The 18,910-nt window shown below is 41.4% G+C and overlaps 1 protein-coding gene across 3 annotated transcripts in view; it reads left to right on the forward strand.

Moving 5' to 3' along the window:
- LOC118391465 (inactive N-acetylated-alpha-linked acidic dipeptidase-like protein 2) overlaps positions 1 to 18,910 on the forward strand; it is a 274,308-nt gene that overhangs the window by 179,555 nt on the left and 75,843 nt on the right. For 2 of the 3 annotated variants that reach the window (XM_035782893.2, XM_052458412.1), the window contains exons 6-9: positions 808 to 951; positions 9,361 to 9,453; positions 10,943 to 11,148; positions 12,035 to 12,163. In XM_035782893.2, coding sequence (XP_035638786.1) covers positions 808 to 951; positions 9,361 to 9,453; positions 10,943 to 11,148; positions 12,035 to 12,163 — 572 coding nt within the window. The remainder of the gene's footprint in view (positions 1 to 807; positions 952 to 9,360; positions 9,454 to 10,942; positions 11,149 to 12,034; positions 12,164 to 18,910) is intronic. The other variant, XM_035782903.2, reaches the window with a different exon arrangement.

Consider the following 18,910-nt stretch of genomic DNA (forward strand, 5'->3'; position numbering starts at 1 on the left):
CTTAACCAGCATGGCTACTACAGCATTCTGCAGCGATACACCATTCCCATCGGGTTTGTGCTTAGTGGGGCTACCATTTGTTTTTCAACAGGACAATGACCCAAAACACACCTCCAGGCTGTGTAAGGGCTATTTGACCAAGGAGAGTGATGGAATGCTGTATCAGATTACCTGGCCTCCACAATCACCCGACCTCAACCCAATTGAAATGGTTTGGGATGAGTTGGACCGCAGAGTGAAGGAAAAGCAGCCAACGAGTGCTCAGCATATGTGGGAACTCCTTCAAGACTGTTGGAAAAGCATTACTCATAAAGCTGGTTGAGAGAATTCCAAGAGTGTGTAAAGCTATCATCAAGGCAAAGGGCGGCTACTTTGAAGAATCTAAAATATAACATATATTTTGATTTATTTAACAGTTTTTTGGTTACTACATGATTTCATTTGTGTTATTTCATAGTTTTGATGTCTTCACTATTATACTACAATGTAGAAAATAAGAAAAATAAAGAAAAACCCTTGAATGAGTAGGTGTGTCCAAACCTTTGACTGGTACTGGATATGCTCAGTCATTTAAGTTTACACGCCCCCCAAAAATCCAACCCCAATTTTTTTTTTAAAGAAGAAATAAATCACAACATTATTTGTTTTACTACTTCGACAAAGGTGGTCCAAAAAAAAACACTTAGGTGACCTGCCCATGACCTTTCCAACAGACTGACCATGTCAGTGTAGGGGGAGGTTTATGAGTGTGAAGCTCAAACAGCCAGAGCAGATCCTAAGCCAGTGTTCCTGTGTTATCCATTGCAGTGGGGAGTTACAGGGAGGAGTGGCCCAACCTGACGTCTCTGCTGGTCCAGCCAATCTCTGCCTCCCTAGCCAAAAGGCTGCTCAACATCCAGTCTGTGGGACTGGGAAGTCCCTGTACTCCTCTGGCCATGCCTGCTGCCTCAGGTACAGTACCCCCTCTCAGTCTCAACCCACTCTAAAAAGCATGTACTGCATGTACCTCCTACTCTAGCCCATTTCCAGTGCTATGAAGGGATGCCCCTAATGTTCCTAGTTGCATATCCTCAGAGAAACAGTCAAGAGTCCCTGTCTGGATGGACAGGAGGAGGATAAATGTGTCAGGTGCAGTAAGGAGTCTTCTCCCAGTCATTACATTAATCATCTATTATGATATAATGAGCCATTGAGCTAAAGAAGGAGACACAGCCAAGCTATTAGAAAACATTGGCCGGCCCTTCATTCCAATTGCAGGAGTAGCTAGGTATGTGGCGAGCAAATGATGTTCTCTGATATACGTTCCGTGGAGGAAAGAGGGAATACACTGCAGAGTGGGTCGTTATGGCCCTGTGAATTACAGCGATCCTCAACGTGATCTCATGGTTACGCTCGTCTTGATAATATATATGTTCAAGGACCATTACAGTTGTCAATCAGCCTCACTCATGCTATGCCCCTGGGATTTAGCTGAATCCATGAGTGGATGACTAGCGGAGTGCATTAAAGTTCCCAGGCACCTCAGAGGTTACATTTAAGGAATCTGGTCCATAAAAATGTAAAATCGGGAAAAATATTGGTAAGTGTATCATTGGATTTAAATGTGAGGGTCTTCAGTGAAAGGTCATGGTTCATATTGAGAATATGTTTTTATTCTGAAAATATATTTAAAATGTATATTGTGTCTAATTTCCATTCAACGTGGTGACCTCTTATCTCCTATAATGTACAGTACCTCTAATACAGTACCTCTAATTGGGGCTGTAGTGGAGCAGTTTGAGAGCTTCAAGTTCCTTGGTGTCTACATCAACAACAAACTAGAATGGTCAAAACACACCAAGACAGTCGTGAATTGGGCACGGCAAAGCCTATTCCCCCTCAGGAAACTAAAAAGATTTGGCATGGGTCCTGAGATCCTCAGAAGGTTCTACAGCTGCAACATCGAGAGCATCCTGGTGGCATCACTGCCTGGTACGGCAATTGCACGGCCTCTGACCGCAAGGCACTGCAGAGGGTAGTGCGTACAGCCCAGTAAATAAGCTGCCTGCCATCCAGGACCTCTATATCAGGCGGTGTCAGAGGAAGGCCCTAAAAATTGTCAAAGACCCCAGCCACCCCAGTCATAGACTGTTCTCTCTACTACTGCATGGCAAGCGGTACCGGAGTGCCAAGTGTAGGACAAAAAGGGTTCTCAACCGTTTTTAGCCCCAAGCCATAAGACTCCTGAACAGGTAATCAAATGGCTACCCGGACTATTTGCATTGTGTGTCGTCGTCGTCGTCCCCCCCAACCCCTCTTTTTACGCTGCTGCTACAATCTGTTTATCATAAAGCATGGTCACTTTAACTATACATTCATGTACATACTACCTCAATTGGGCTGACCAACCAGTGCTCCCGCACATTGGCTAACTGTGCTATCTGCATTGGTGTCCAGCCACCCGCCAACCCCTCTTTTACGCTACTGCTACTCTCTGTTCATTATGTATGCATAGTCAATTTAACCATATCTACATGTACATACTACATCAATCAGCCTAACTGGTGTTTGTATGTAGCCACGCTACTTTTATAGCCCTGCTACTGTATATAGCCTGTCTTTTTACTGTTGTTTTATTTCTTTACTTACCTATTGTTCACCCAATACCTTTTTTGCACTATTGGTTAGAGCCTGTAAGTAAGCATTTCACTGTAAGGTCTACTACACCTGTTGTATTCAGCGCACGTGACAAATAAACTTTGATTTGATTTGTATCACCTATGTTCCTTTTACTGTCACTCATCAAAAGTCAACACGAGTCTTTGATTGGACAGCACTTTGTCACTTCAGCTGTTAATAAGCAATTATACCTGTAATTGTTTACCTGGAATATCTCTCTAATACAGCAGGCTATAAACGCCCTGCCAGGTTTACACCCAATAACAGAATAAAGAATATCCATTCTCTTTGCAGTGTCATCATGCTCTTCAAAAGTCAGTTGAGGTAAAATTAGGTAAATATTTAAAAGGACATTTAGAGTAAAATGGAAGGGTGCTTTATATCCCCATCACAGCAACACCAGACCCTCTCCAGGAGGAGAAAGCAGTTGCATTAACTCTTTTTTTAATGGGGGGTATTAGGCTCTAATTCATGCTATTGGCTGAAAATCCCCTCTTATCTTTGCATCATCACCCAGGAGACCTAGCTAGCAAGTGCTGCAGTGCAGTTGTCTCTGGTTGATAGACAGTAGAGGATTTTGGCTCCAATGACAAAATGAAGGAAAACTGACTAAGTCAGATCCCTTGCCAAAGTCATAATAAAGAAGGTAAACACTCATGCTATCGGGGTGATTATGAGGCACTTCTGCTGTTGTCTTGGATGACTCTACATTCTGCTCTTTTGAATCACCTCCAAAGGCAGAAAGGCATCTGCCAAGGATTTCACCAGACAGTCAGAAGTGAATGTGTGTGTCTGTGTCCGTGTGTCCGTGCGTCTGTATGTTGGAGTATGTGCATGGATGGGTTTTGCAATCTTGTCAATCCACCCTTGATATCCAGTATATTAAAACACTAAATGTGGCAAATTATGGTGTGCATTGTCTCTGAGAGGACCCCTGTCCTGCTGTTGACAGTAAGGCATGGAGGGGCTGAAGGGGTTAAGAGGAGAGGTTTCTTTAGATGTATGCCTGGCTGGGTGAGGCTGTCTGCACCAGTCACTTCCCATTTTTCCATGTGTCCAAACCCCCCTGATTACTAACTGGAACAGCACCCTCCACGGCAGGCAGGCATCCCCTGTCATGCAGCAGACACGGACTCACCGAGCCGCACCGCCACACACTGACAATCAATGGGGCCAAAAATACTAGTGGCCACAACATGGTTGCTATCGATCTCTCAAAGAGAGGAGTGTCCCAGATGTGCACCTTTTCAGGGCCGCTTACAAGCTTCCCAAGCATGACCTCCTAATGCCAAGCCCTGAAACGGACCGCAGCAATGTTCCATTAGTTTGATCAAACAGGGGAGCACTGGTAATCTGTTCTCCATCGATTTTGGCTAAAGCACTGACCACTCCAGAGATTTCAAATAATTTGTTTCCCTCTGTCTGCCTCCTCTTTTTTTTTAAATCCCATTCAATTAAGGCTCACTGTATTGCTTGGCCATTCTCTAATTGCATGCAGCTCTGCTCCATGGAAACAAGACATTAACTGCGAAGCCCTGAGAGGTTTAATGGTTCTACCTACCTGTGTCCAGGTGACGTCATGCCTCTCTCAGCGCTCTCCAGCCGCTCCGGAGCGGATAATGCAATGTTCACACCATTGAAGGGAGCAGCACACCACTCAATGCATTTGAAAGGGACTTATTCATTATTGTGTGTATTTTGTCCCTCTGTAGATAGGACTGGCTGGGCGATTTCATCTCTCTTTTATTCACCATAAAGAATTTGATACCAAAAGAAGAAGCCCAGACGAATTGTGATTTCAGTGAATCACCACTTTCTGCCGCATATACCCAGCTCTCCCAGGCCCCAAACGAATGCCATAAGTGTAACAGATTTTCAGAGCAATTACAGCTCGGCTGCAAAAACCTATTTGAAATAGCTTTATAGAAACACTCTGGGGCCTTTAATTACAAAGCTATTGATTGCTAGGTGCAGGTAGGCCAGTCCATATTGGTTTCCCTCCTCTACTGATTAAGCTCTGTGAAGAAAAGAACAAAGCGACATATACATTTTGATTTGCTGGTAAATACATTTAAAACCATCAGTTGTGGTTGATGTATGAAGTATATTTGCCATAAAACACTTTGTATATTGACCCTTTTGCACTCTTGACTCATCACATATGCTGCTGTTTAGTATAAATCCTGTTGCCTCATCACTTTACCCCTACCTATATGCAGTGGTGGAAAAAGTACCCAATTTTCATGTTTGAATAAAAGTACTGATATCTTAATAGGAAGTTACTCAAGTAAAAGTGAAAGTTACCCAGTAAAATACTACTTTAGTAAAAGTCTAAAAGTATTTGTTTTTAAATATACTTAAGTATCAAAAGTAAATGTAATTAATAAAATATACTTAAGTATCAAAAGTAAAGGTATAAATAATTTAAATTCCTTATATTAAGCAAAGCAGATGGCACCATTTTCTTGTTTTTAATAATATAATATAATATATTTATTTTGTTTTTAAAATGTACGGATAGGCAGGGGCACACTCCAACACTCAGACATAATTTTCAAAGGATGCATTTGTGTTCAGTGAGTCTGCCAGACCAGAGGTATTTGGAAGGACCAGGAATGTTGTCTTGATAAGTGTGTAAATTTGACCATTTTCCTGTCCTGCTAAGCATTCAAAAAGTAATTTTTGGTGTCAGGGAAAATGTATGAAGTAAAAAAGTACATTATTTTCTTTAGGAATGTAGTGAAGTAAAAGTAGAAGTCGTTGAAAATATAGATAGTAAAGTACGGGTACCTGCAAAAAACAACTTACGTAGTACTTAAAAGTATTTCTACTTAACCCTTGTGGAGTCTTAACATTCTGCATACTCCCCTTTTCTCAAGGGTAAAAAATGACCCGCCCTTCACCAAACCCCTGAAATAAAGCAGCTTAATTGAATTTTGCATGAAGAAAATATCTGTCATTCATCACAAACTTTGTGAATATCGGGGTTTTCCCTCTTCACAATGCAGAAAGACTGCATTTAATCAGTGGACAGAACTCATTTTTATTACAACACACCTGTTGAAATAAAAGAAAACACATAACTCTACTAAAGTAGAGGTTGATCGCTAGCCAGGAGTAGTCACCTGGGATTGCGGTTAGCTAGTTGCGAAGATCCAGATGAAAATGTTTAGAGTTTGCGAAAGGAATCCGGGGATATGGAGAGAGAAAAATAGGTCTGTTATGCTCTGGTTTGAGTCACGTTGTACAAACTGGCGATAGCTTTCCGAGCTAAAGGTTAGCTGATGACCGCTAGCAGTGGTTTGCTGACTGATAGCTGGTAGCTAGTTAGCTGACTAGCTTCAGTTGAGGGATTCCAGATCCGAAGTAAATAGAAATACATGATAAAAAACAGATCCACATCACATTGGGTGAGACGGGTTGCAGGAGAGTATTTAGAAGTTGAGGTTTAGGAAAATATTATAAACAGATATGCTAAGAAAAATATATAAAAATATATAAAAAGATTTATACAAGGGACACGACAGGACAGGACAAAGAGAAAGACGTCTGACTGCTACGCCCTCTTGGATCTTGTGTGTGTGTGTGTGTGTGTGTGTGTGTGTGTGTGTGTGTGTGTGTGTGTGTGTGTGTGTGTGTGTGCGTGTGCGTGCGTGCGTGCGTGCGTGCGTGCGTGCGTGCGTGCGTGTAAATGATCTTAGAACTGCCGGGTCAAAAATAAGACAATCTTTGTACCCTGATGGTGTACAGCTTTCACACAAATATGAACAAAGGCGATGTTTCACTTTTTCTAATGTTGGGGTCATTCTAGGAAAAGTCATCAAATTTCAGGGGGTTTTGCTGTTAAACATAGTGTCGGGTCATTTTTGACGCTTAAGACAACACAAGGGTTAAGTACTTTACGCCACTGCCTATATGCACCCATCTACCTCAATTACCTTGTACCTCTGCTCATAAACCCGGTACTGGTACCACGTGTATATATATATACAAGTTATTGTTACTCAAAGTGTATTTATTCCTTGGTTTAAATTGTTTCTATTATTTCAATTGTTTTCTCTCTGTATTGTTGGGAAGGGCCCGTAAGAAAGCATTTCACTGTTTGTCTACACCTGTTGTTCACGAAGCATGTGACAAATACAATTTGATGTGATTACATGCATTTTGTATAGTATTGTATTGTATTGTACGGTGCTGTATTATCTGTTGATGGTTCCTGAATTTGACTTTCTTTTGGACCTGCTAGGTTCAAAACCAGGAGTGGCAGGGTATCTTAGTGGTTAGAGCACTGGACTAGTAACCAAAAGGTTACAAGTTTGAATCCCCGAGCTGACAAGTTAAAAATCTGTTGTTCTGCCCCTGAACAAGGCAGTTAACCCACTGTTCCTAGACCATCATTGAAAATAAGAATTTCTTCTTAACTGACTTGTGGTGCCACAACCTATCCCTCAATGTAACCAAGACTAAGGAGATGATTGTGGACTACAGGAAAAGGAGGTCCGAGCACACACCCATTCTCATCGACGGGGCTGTAGTGGAGCAGGTTGAGAGCTTAAAGTTCCTTGGTGTCCACATCAACAACAAACTAGAATGGCCAAAACACACCAAGACAGTTGTGAAGAGGGCACGACAAAGCCTATTCCCCCTCAGGAAGCTAAAAAGATTTGTCTTGGGACCTGAGATCCTCTACAGCTGCCATATCGAGAGCATCCTGACTGGTGCGATCACTGCCTGGTATGGCAATTGCTCGGCCTCTGACCACAAGGCACTACAGAGGGTAGTGCGTACGGCCCAGTACATCACTGGGGCTAAGCTGCCTGCCATCCAGGACCTCTATACCAGGTGGTGTCAGAGGAAGGCGCTAAAAATGGTCAAAGACCCCAGCCACCCCAGTCATAGACTGTTCTCTCTACTACTGCATGGCAAGCGGTACCGGAGTGCCAAGACTAGGACAAAAAGGCTTCTCAAAGTTTTTACCCCCAAGCCATAAGACTCCTGAACAGGTAATCAAATGGATACCCGGACTATTTGTGACAATTGACTAGATTTAAATGTAAATAGTACTATATAAACATGATTGCAAGTAACCTAATACCTTCTGCTACCCGGTAGTGAAAGCCCTATACCTTCATGCCACAGTTTTAATATACTTCTGTAAAGCTATGTGTTCATCTTCTGCTCTTTAGCCAAAGTCATTTGTGCTGTTGTCAAAAGTGATAAATGGGAAAGTGTGCCCGTGAGAAGTCCACTGAATTTTTATACAGAATGAAATGACTCATAGAGGGGGAAAATGCTCTGTCAACTAAACAGTATATACTGGGCCCCTCCATCACTATTTGTTTCCGGGGATTACATCTTCACTGGCACTTCATCTTTATTTCCCTGTGATTTTTGCATCCAAGCAGCCAAATAAAAAAGTCTGTGTCTGTACTGTACACCCTAGGGCCAACACATCTGGATGCTATCTGGGAGCCTTTCTTTAAACAGAATGTTCAATTCCGCATCGCCTTCCTACCTGCGGAGAGACCAGATCCTCAACACAGAGAGGCTCCCCTTTGAACTCCCAAGGTGCAATGTCACAGAAAGCTGCTCTGAGGGGGGAGAAGAGAGGGAGGAGAGGAAAGAGGAAAGAAGAGGACAGGAGAGGAGCAGAAAGGAGAGGAATGGAAGGGGACGAGAGGAGAGAGGAAGGGGAGGGTGCTCTTCCAGGACACCGGGTTGCCTTTCATCTCCTGGTGTATATATATTCACGCCCACACCCTGACCCTTTGTTCCTTAATTGGCTAGAATCGCAGACTCCAGAGGAAATGTAAAGGAGTCTTCATATTCTTTATGAAAGCCTCTGGGTGATTTTCCTCTCTGCACCAACCCTTCAACTGCTCTGTATACTTCTACTTTTAAAGTACAACCAAACTGTGTCAGTCTGGATTTGACTTTAATCCCTTCTGTTTTGGTCCTTGGGCACAAAGTTTGATAGGGTGACAGACATTTTAGCATGACCGTAAGAGCCACGGATACACAGCAAGACCTGAGCAGATAGAAATATAAGCATTGATAGAACCAAAGCATATTGCCTATAGCTGGCTTAAAGTATACTTTTTGTACATGTACTGTAGAAATCTGTTCAAAAGTAAATGATGTGCTGATTCAGTATGTTAGAAGAACAAACACACTCCCTTCACTAAGCCCTCCTGGGGCTGGGGGTCAGTGGCACTACACACTCTCCCCGCTGCCCTTCAATGATTACCAAAAATATCATCTTGTATAACCCACTTACCTGCTTCGTGTGTGTGTGTGTGTGTGTGTGTGTGTGTGTGTGTGTGTGTGTGTGTGTGTGTGTGTGTGTGTGTGTGTGTGTGTGTGTGTGTGTGTGTGTGTGTGTGTGTGTGTGTGTGTGTGTGTGTGTGTGTGTGTGTGTGTGTGTGTGGTATAACAATACTATCCTTTTGGGTTTTAGGCTTAGGGGTTAGGTTTAGGGTTAGAATTAGAATTATAATTAGGGTTATGTGTGTATGTTGGCCAGTAAGAGTGATATTCATTTCCTTACCTGGCTGAGGGATGAAACAAGTGTATACAGGAGGAGGAATATAAAATAACTTTTTTTTTTTTTATTAAAAAAATTGGAAGACAATATGTTGTTGTTGTCCTCAGAGGGATGGGGATGGATGATCTAAGGCCTATCTTTGTCTTATTATTTTACAGAGAGGAGGAAGATACAACTAACTATTGGAACCCACTCAATATACAAGACAGTAAACAATGTGTGTGGATACTTGAGAGGAAAGACCAATCCAGGTAAATAGAAATAAAAAAATGTTCTCAGCTGAGTGCACAAAGACCACGCTAAATCCATAATGACTTTGAACATTATGCAATCATGGCGATACGGAAGTAGTTGCCTTATCTCAGCCACCTTTAATAACAAGAGGAAGCAATCTTGTAAGACTCACAGACTAAGCATGAATACTGGCACACACCAAATTATAATCTCCAAGATAACTGCTTATGCGATTAGTCCTCCCCACTGTGCCCTCTTTGTTTCCTGCAGAGAGAACCAACTCAGGAAGTGTGTGTGGAGGAAAATGGAACCTCCAGGTGCTGAAACAGCTTTTTTGTCTGTTGTGAAAAACTGCTTCTATAAAACAATGTCTGCCATCGCCATCCTGGCTGGCCCAGACACAGGTCATTTAGCTCCTGGAAATGGCCTTTTAATGACGGTCCTGCGTTGGTGCCTTTAGGATGATTTCAATAAAGTCCCTGGTGCAGAGAAAGCCTTTAATATCTTCCCTTCCAAACACCAGAATGTATCGTGCCAGGACACCTACCTGTCTAAATGCCCCATGAAAATTACTAAACAGATTTAGACATTGACTAGCTTCCATACTCATTTGCGTAGATTATCTAAATAGCATTGAATAGTTGAAAGTAATTCCTCTAACTTTTCTTACACAAGATGTGTGTGAAACTAAATTCGGAGTGAGGTTGGGTTTATTTAGGCTACGTTGACATCTGATTTGCCCAATAAAGGACACCATTATTTCATCGTGAAGCTGGGTATACTATAAATCGTCCATGTTTGATTTGATCTTTGGAAGTTTAGAAGTATTTACCATTAGCCTTGTAAATAGGATGAGAAATTCATGATATTAATAATAAACTTTTACCTTTTGATATTGTCTTATGTTTTACCAATGTTTACATATAAACCAATGTTCATTTACATTTTTACAACACTGGTTGAAATTAGATGAAAACAGTATTGGTTGATTACTTTTTTCAAATCCAATTGATTTTCCACATTGATTGCACGTCACAATACTTAGACAAATAACGTTTTAAAAAACGTTGATTTAACCGGTGTGTGCCCAGTGGGATGCCTGTTTTATTCTGTTTGTGTTATTGGTCAACAACACTTTTACTTTTTACTCATCTGTCCTTCACAACTCTTGTACACTTTCAAATGCCTCCCACCTACACTCTTCTTACCCAAGGACAGAATACAGCATATCTTGCTACTTCTCCTACACAATATCCTGGCAACATTTTAGTTGATTTTCAGACCTTTTCTGCCTCTAAAACTGAATCCAAATAAAGCCCAAATAAAGAAATCCATTACAACAACTCCTCTTTGTGTAAAACATTGCCCCGAGCAATCTCTTTTATTCACGCACACAAGTTTTGGTCTTTACTAAACAGACAGTCAGACAGAGTCTCAACCCTTGTGTTTGTGTGTGTGTGTGTGTTCTGTCCTCTGGGTGTGTCCCTCTCCTCTGTCTGTGCACAGATCGATATGTGCTGGTGGGCAGTCGCCATGACAGCTGGCATAAAGGGACAGCAGCTGATTGGCGCGGCGGCTCTGCCATGATGACTCAGATCATCACCTCGGTGACCAAGCAGGCCCGGAGAGGCTGGGAACCCGACCGCACCACTGTCTTCTGCTCATGGGGGGGGTCAGCGCTCGGCAACATCGGCTCCTTTGAGTGGGGAGAGGTAAACCTGCATGAATCCCCTGTCCCTCTTCTGTGAACCCGAGTCTTATCATGGAATTACTCTATAGCGCTTATATACTGTACCTGCTATATTTACTGTATACACATGTGTATCAGGGTTTTTATGTACTCTATACAGATATGTATCAGTGTATTTATGTACTATATACACACGTGTATCATGTGTTTATTATGGTACCAAAGGAGTGCTGTATGTGTTTTTCCCTGGTGAAGCAACATTATCTGGTTTAATAGGAGGTCAAAGCTACTGTATTTACTCACTCTGTGTTCACTTCAGCTCTGCACCACAGGAGAAAACAGGGCTTTCTGTCAGCCCTCAAGGCTTCAAGCAATGGAAAGGGAAAAAATAACACAAAAACAGCTCTTGACTCTCGTACGTCTCCAACAAACCATGTTGGAGATTCTAAGGGAAAGATTGGAAGGCAGTAGCTGCAGCCAAGCATTAATAACATTCTCCTGGCAGTTAGTATATCTCAGAGTGCAATGAGGACTATTGAGTTTAATATTCAAAGTCATGTACTAGATATAGCAAGATTATTATAAAAACGTTGCCACGGGCATTTTCTATAATAATTCTGTGGAGCACCATCTCAACCAATGTATAGGCTATGATGTGCTATTTCCTGTTTGCTACAATATACAGTTTATGCAGAGTGGTACCAATGTCAGACATAAATGTGTATCAAACCAATTAGTTTGTCATTTACTATTCTGTACACATTCCCGGCCTTGATTTTCCTAGGAGATATGAACTCCTTGATGAGGATTCAGATGTTGCACAGATCCTAGCTATGTATTGTATTGTATGATATTGTATTGTATTCCAAAGCTTAATCAGCATGTTGTGTTGTGTTGTGTTGTTGCAGGAGAACCGGGTGGTGCTGCAGAGCAGGGCTGTAGCCTACGTCAGCCTCCACAGTCCTGTCAGGGGGACGGAGACCCTGCGCTCCACTGCCTCTCCCTCACTGCTCCAACTCACCTCAGACATCCAGAAGGTACAATGCTATATTATCCCTCCACATTCTCTCCTTTACACTGGCCAATCTGTACTGTGTTTTATATCCTATCTTTTCCACAGGTGATTCAGAAAATAGACAGTGTTACAACATATTATTATCTTTGAGGACATGAGGAATCCTCACAGAAAAGTAGAGATGATCGATCAAGTGGTCAAAATCCATTGCTTCAACCTGAGATGCCTTGTAAATTATAGTATTTTCGATTTCTTTTTTTTCTCTCTGGATGAAAATAAAACCTAATATAAATCAAACGGAAAGCATTTGTATTTTTGCGCAGTCCAGGCAGTCCATCTGCTGGTTGCTACCCTGAATAATTGTACCTTGTGATGGAGGAGTGTTGAAAAGGCTAACTTATTTAAACATTGTCAGTATTCCATTGTTCTTGGTAAGGGAAGCTACATGGGGGTCAGAGGGTGGACTCTCATGGCAGAATGCTCCATTATTTCTCCTCTTGCCATAATCCTGTTAATGAACCTAAATGCCAGTCCACTTGTGACATTTGGGGAGTAATAAAAGCAAGCAGACCTGCCATGGCAGGATAGAGCTTAATCAAACAGAAGGGTATATCTCACAGAGAGATGAAATGACCTCTGCTCTACACACAGCAATATATTTCTCTTTCTTCCTTAAATTAGTGAATGAAGCAAGATAAAAAGGAAAACATAGTTATTTTTAAATTACGCCAGATTTCCTAAGTGATTTGTGTCCCAGATACGCTAATGTAACTTTTTTTGTGGACTGTTGACTCTGCTGTTTGTTTTTGGTCTTACACTCCTGATTACGACTTTGTTTTTGCCCTCTGGCATCTTTATATTTTTATTTAACCTTTATTTAGCTAGGCAAGTCAGTTCAGAACAAATTCATATTTACAATGACAGCCTACCCCGGTCAAACCCTTGACGATGTTGGGCCAATTGTGATCAGCAAAAGCAACTGCTATCTCACTCCTTCATACATACTACCTGGGGCGGCAGGGTAGCCTAGTGGTTAGAGCGTTGGTCTAGCAACCGGAAGGTTGCAAGTTCAAATCCCCGAGCTGACAAGGTACAAATCTGTTGTTCTGCCCCTGAACAGGCAGTTAACCTGTAATCCTAGGCCATCATTGAAAATAAGAATTTGTTCTTAACTGACTTGCCTAGTTATTTTAAAGGTAAAATCATGTGCTCCTGTGTCTGTTCCTTCAGAACATTTTAATGACTTATGGTAACAGTAGACTGCCAATCAGAGAAAGGGAATATAACTGTCCTTATTAGCATGCTAATTTAAATGAATCCCATCAAAACAATGTTGCCAGGTCGTCTCTATATGGCTGGCGTTTGCTAATTGCCATTGACTAATTAGAGGCTACAATTCCAAGCAGGAGTGTTCATGGGAAGAGCTGCTAACTCCAGTGTGTTTTGGTTGCTCATCATGCCACACACATGCATCCTTGTGCTCTGTGTCTCTTTGTCCTTACTGCTCATTCCGCTTCAGCTGAGTCTGAATAGCGCCAGTCACACTATTCATCTTTTCAAGTAGCACTCTGAAGCACCAGGTAGGCTCACCAGTCTCAATATTTTGAGACATAATAAATCATGTTTTTGCTAGCGCGGTAACACTTTCTACTTATCTTACTCTGCAGCTGTCCTCAAAGCAGATATTCCACTGTGTTTATGTGTTTGGAACGGGTGCTTTGGCACCAATTATAATACAATAGATACTCATTTGGGGATTACGGAGCCAAGCATACAAAATAAATTGAGAAACTTTCATAATTTAATCGGGTATTGTTGTAGCGATGTTTATGTTTCGTTCTATATAGTATTTTAAACTGAAGCTTCGCAGCGGATTTTTATTTATTTATTGAGTTATTTCACCTTTATTTAACCAGGTAGGCAAGTTGAGAACAAGTTCTCATTTACAATTGCGACCTGGAGTGGCCATTGCTGAAATGAAATAGGAGCAGTGTAAGCCTCGTCAAATATTCCTTCAAAGTAGAATCATCCACCAACCGTCTCTGGAATCCTACAGAGTTGAGTTTTAGGTATGGGGACAGGTGTTTGTTGTGGGACATTTAATCCACCACTTGCAGTCTGTGTCTAAAATGACCATATATTTGGTAATCGGGATATAACCAAATATTTCTCATGGAGTCCACAAGGCTGTTTGTTCTTCAGTGCCATGGGTCTCCCACAGGAACCAAGTTACTTTTATCTGTCGCTGTGATTGTGCTCTGTGGACACTGGAGCAACACAATAAATGTGCTGTCTGTCTGCTTCTAGATTCCTATCGAAGATAGGCTGCGCTAAACCCTGTTAAGCCTTAATAATCCACTTTAAAGTTCCCATCTATTGCATTTTACCAGTGAACAAGAGATTGTGTCTGAATTGATTCACTGTATGTTGTGGCCAGTGAGTTTTCAACCTTATCCATGGACAAACAAACCGGGAAGGATTAGATCACAAAGATTTTTATCGAAAATATTGTTTGCCATAAAAGTCTCTCCCTGCTGGGGTTCACGAATAGACCACAGTGGCATAAATCATTTAAATTACAATTGACAAGCAAATCCATTATCCATTATTTGTAAATGTCGCCTGAAATATGCAGATATACTGATGCATGTATTTTATATCTAGTGGCAAACTACACCAAGTTTCACAACTGATTAAAGCTGCATCCTTAGGATTCAAATGACTCTCTCTCTCGCTCTCGCTCATAAGTTACTGAAATAAACATTGACAGTCTGATAGTATTCTGATGGAAAATCCATTTAGAAAAGCAGACTAACTTGTAATCCTTTCAGAGAAGTCGCTTCTGATTAAAACAGGTGTTTGTCAATGCAGAATTCAACTGTGGGGATTCAGATTGGAAATAGTCCATAGATGTTGGGCTGTTAGATCCATTCTGTACTCCTACTAGTTCAATCTGTCCAGAGAGAGGTTACGCTATTGCCCATGTGGAGGATTATTATCTACACAAGGTATCTCTCAAATTCACTCTGCTCAATTTAATAGCCTTGACATAGGATGTATAAATTGCAGAAAATAGAAACTGTGAGGAAGAGTGATTCATTTGTTTGTTTTGCGTACATCTGTCTTGAAATGTGGAAAAGCTCCTAGTAAATCATTTGGATGTGTCGGTGAGTTTATAGCGATGGTATCAGTGTTGTGGTTTAGAATCCGTATGTGTCTGAATTACAGCGGTGCTGTGAAGGAAAACCTTGTTCAGAAAACTCATGAATTCCGATTGACAAACAGAGAGAAACATATTATTTAATTAGCATAATAAGCTTTGTATCTCCGTCAATGGGTGTATTTTTATTAATCTAGGCTATTTCACATATGTGAAATCCTCCTGATCCTCCTATTTTATGAAAACGGAACCAAAAATACCAATACCCAATACTGTGCTTTTGCAGTATCCTGCTCTATAGAAATAGTAGGCTCACTGTTATATTGTAAGGAAACTCAGGCACTGGCAAGTAGTGGTAGAACTCCTGAGAAACAAGCAGCCTTAATTATCACTATTAAAAGCCCAATTACTCATAATGGATTTAATACATTTTCATTCGGGAATGCTCTCCCTTCTTTAGTCATGCATGCTATTGCAAAGATAAGTGTGTTTTGAGGCATTTTATTGATCCTTACACTGTGAATTGAGTGCATTTTATAAACATGGTAACCCTTTACACTCGTACCCCGTATACTGGTTGAAAATGGCAGATATGCCTGTACAGTACAGTGGCTCTGAGCTTCACAGCACTGTATGGGTTTTGATTGACAGCCATTCTGAACATGACCAACTTGCGTGACAGGAAGTCACCCCCAACCCTCACAAATCTTTTGCAAATTGTTGGTTGTCTGAGTGAGGGATTTTATTTGATTTTTTTTCAATTATATTTAACCTTTATTTAATTAGGCAAGTCAGTTAGGAACAAATTCTTATTTACAATGACGCCCTACCCCCCGGCCAAACCCCTCGGGCCAATCCCCTGACCCGGACGATACTGGGTCAAATGTGCGCCGCACTATGTGACTCCCGTTCACGGCCGGTTGTGACACAGCTTGGGAACAAACCAGGGTCTGTAGTTGCCTTAGACCGCTGCACCACTCAGAAGGCCCAAATTAGGAAAATTAAGAGGATACTTTTCGAAACATGAGACAGTGAGGATTATAATAAATACCACTTTGATGTCATACAAGCAAGCCAAACAACCGTGAGTCCAAATGTACACTCACATTTCCATATCATAAAACTCATGAGTGTACAAAACATTGAGTGTACAAAACATTAAGAACACCTGCTGTGACATAGACTGACCAGGTGAATGCAAGTGAAAACTATGATCCCTTATTGATGTCACTTGTTAAATCCAATTCAATCAGTGTAGATGAAGGGGAGGAGACAGGTTAAAGAGGGATTTTTAAGCCTTGAAACAATTGAGACATGGATTGTGTATGTGTGCTATTCAGAGGGTGAATGGGCAAGACAAAATATATAAGTGCCTTTGAACTGGGCATGGGAGTAGGTGCCAAGCGCACCAGTTTGTATCAAGAACAGCAATGCTGCTGAGTTTTTCACGCTCAACTGTTTCCTGTGTGTATCAAGAATGGTCCACCACCCAAAGGACATCTAGCCAACTTGACACAAAGTATTGGAGTCAACATGGGCCAGCATCCCTGTGATCGCTTAGCAGAAAATACATATACGTATATATATAATTGAGTTAATAAAGCCACATACAAACATGGTCTCTTTTTTGTTTCCTTGAGTAAGAGAGCTCCAAAATGCAGGTGTTTCAGCCTAGCTCAGTGCTTTCTGTGGTGGTCGGGTGGGCCAGCAAAAAATAGGAGCTTTGCACCGTGATTGTCTCAGTGTTCTGTCACTCATGGGGACCTTACGCAATCACCAAGCTTAAGTCCTTAGAACGGGTAGACATCCAACGTTTCAGACTTTTGTGTCCATATTGTTCTGAATAGAATGAGCCTATCTTTGTCTATTGTGAAGAAAATGTTCCGCAACCTGAATGCACTCATGACTTCATTCTATGCGCGCTATGATTTGTTTCCCTGAATTTCATTGTGAAGAGCCTAACTGTAATGTCTTATTTTATAACTTAGCTCATGTTGGCAATATAACAGGCTTTCAAATGATGCCCACCTGACCCAGATTGGGATTTTCAATGGACCGTTTTTGGATTGTGTGAACAACAACAGTAATTGTGTGATGGTGGGGATGTATGGTTGTCTTCCAAATAAAACAACTACTAAGTGTTCTTTCTCTAGTTCCTCAACAACACAGCTAGGAGAGCAAAAAAATGACCTTATAGTTGAAGGCTCTTTCCTTGAGCCATAAAAGTGCATTGAAATGACTTAGGAACTGTGCACAGTTTGGAGTGGTGTGTGGTGACTTGGATACACCAGTTAGTCCTCTCACTCAAATCCTTGTCATTTTTTTGTCTTATGTTTCACCTACCACACATTTTCCAGGAATATTTTGTTACTCAATGTATCCAGAGTATTTTCTGATTTTGTTATCAACAAATGCGGCAAAAAGTACAGTAAATGTAAAATGTTTGTGTAATGTTTGGATTCAGTCTTGTGTCAGGTGAACTGATGTGTCCTCACCTTTGGTTTAATAATTTTCTGATAATCTTGAAACTGTTCCCTTTCAATTGTTACCATGGTTATGCATTTCACATTTCTTCTGTAAGAAACATTTCAATTTAGCCCTATCTATATAGGCCAATTCCCATGAGTGTAAAGGGTTAATTATTGTCTTTAGTACTGTGGCGTACTATCCCCTGCCTTTGTAAAATTTTCCTAGCTATTTTCTCATCTTCTCTAACGAGAGGGCCTGGATATAGCAGAATAGATTTGGAGGCGTTTGCGCAGACCCTGATTACCATTGACTCAAATTAGCCAGTGTGCTGTCACACTGCACATAGTGTACTGTCACACTGCACAGACAGGGGCAGGGGGGGGGTGTTCACACACAGGGAGTCATGGGACCATGTCTATCTGTTGGGCTGGAAGTGTTCTAGAACGGTCTGTTCTCTCTGCACGTAGGTGGCTGTCAGTCACTCAGTTATGACATAAAAACTGAAGTTGATGACACAGCATAATGGGAGGATCTCAATTGCATACTCCTCGCATCCTCTCTCCTCGCCTTCTTAAAACCCATTGGATGAGAGAGGCACAGGGCCCTCCCCTCTGACCTTTTCCTCGATTGGGTTTTGAGAAGGAGGAGAGAGGAGGCGAAGAGTATGCAATTGAGATTCTCCCAATGTCATCTTCCTCCTCACTCCTACACATTATACTGTAATGTAGACTATGTTTCACTTGAACTCTATAGAGAGATAGTCCGTCTTTATAGCAGAGCCTGTGACTCAGCAAATATTAAATCAAGTCAAATCACATTTTATTTGTCACATGCGCGGAAAACAACAGGTGTAGTAGACCTTACAGTGAAATTCTTACTTTACAAGCCCTTAACCAACAATGTAGTTTTAAGAAAAATAACAACAACAAAAAAAAGTAACAAATAATTGAAGAGCAGGAGTAAAATAACAATGTGGAGGCTATATACAGGGGGTACCGGTACAGAGTCAATGTGGAGGCTATATACAGGGGGTACCGGTACAGAGTCAATGTGGAGGCTATATACAAGGGGTACCGGTACAGAGTCAATGTGGAGGCTATATATAGGTACCGGTACAGAGTCAATGTGGATGCTATATAC

Source organism: Oncorhynchus keta, chromosome 1, assembly GCF_023373465.1.
Source record: "Oncorhynchus keta strain PuntledgeMale-10-30-2019 chromosome 1, Oket_V2, whole genome shotgun sequence".
NCBI classification, from domain to species: Eukaryota; Metazoa; Chordata; class Actinopteri; order Salmoniformes; family Salmonidae; genus Oncorhynchus; species Oncorhynchus keta.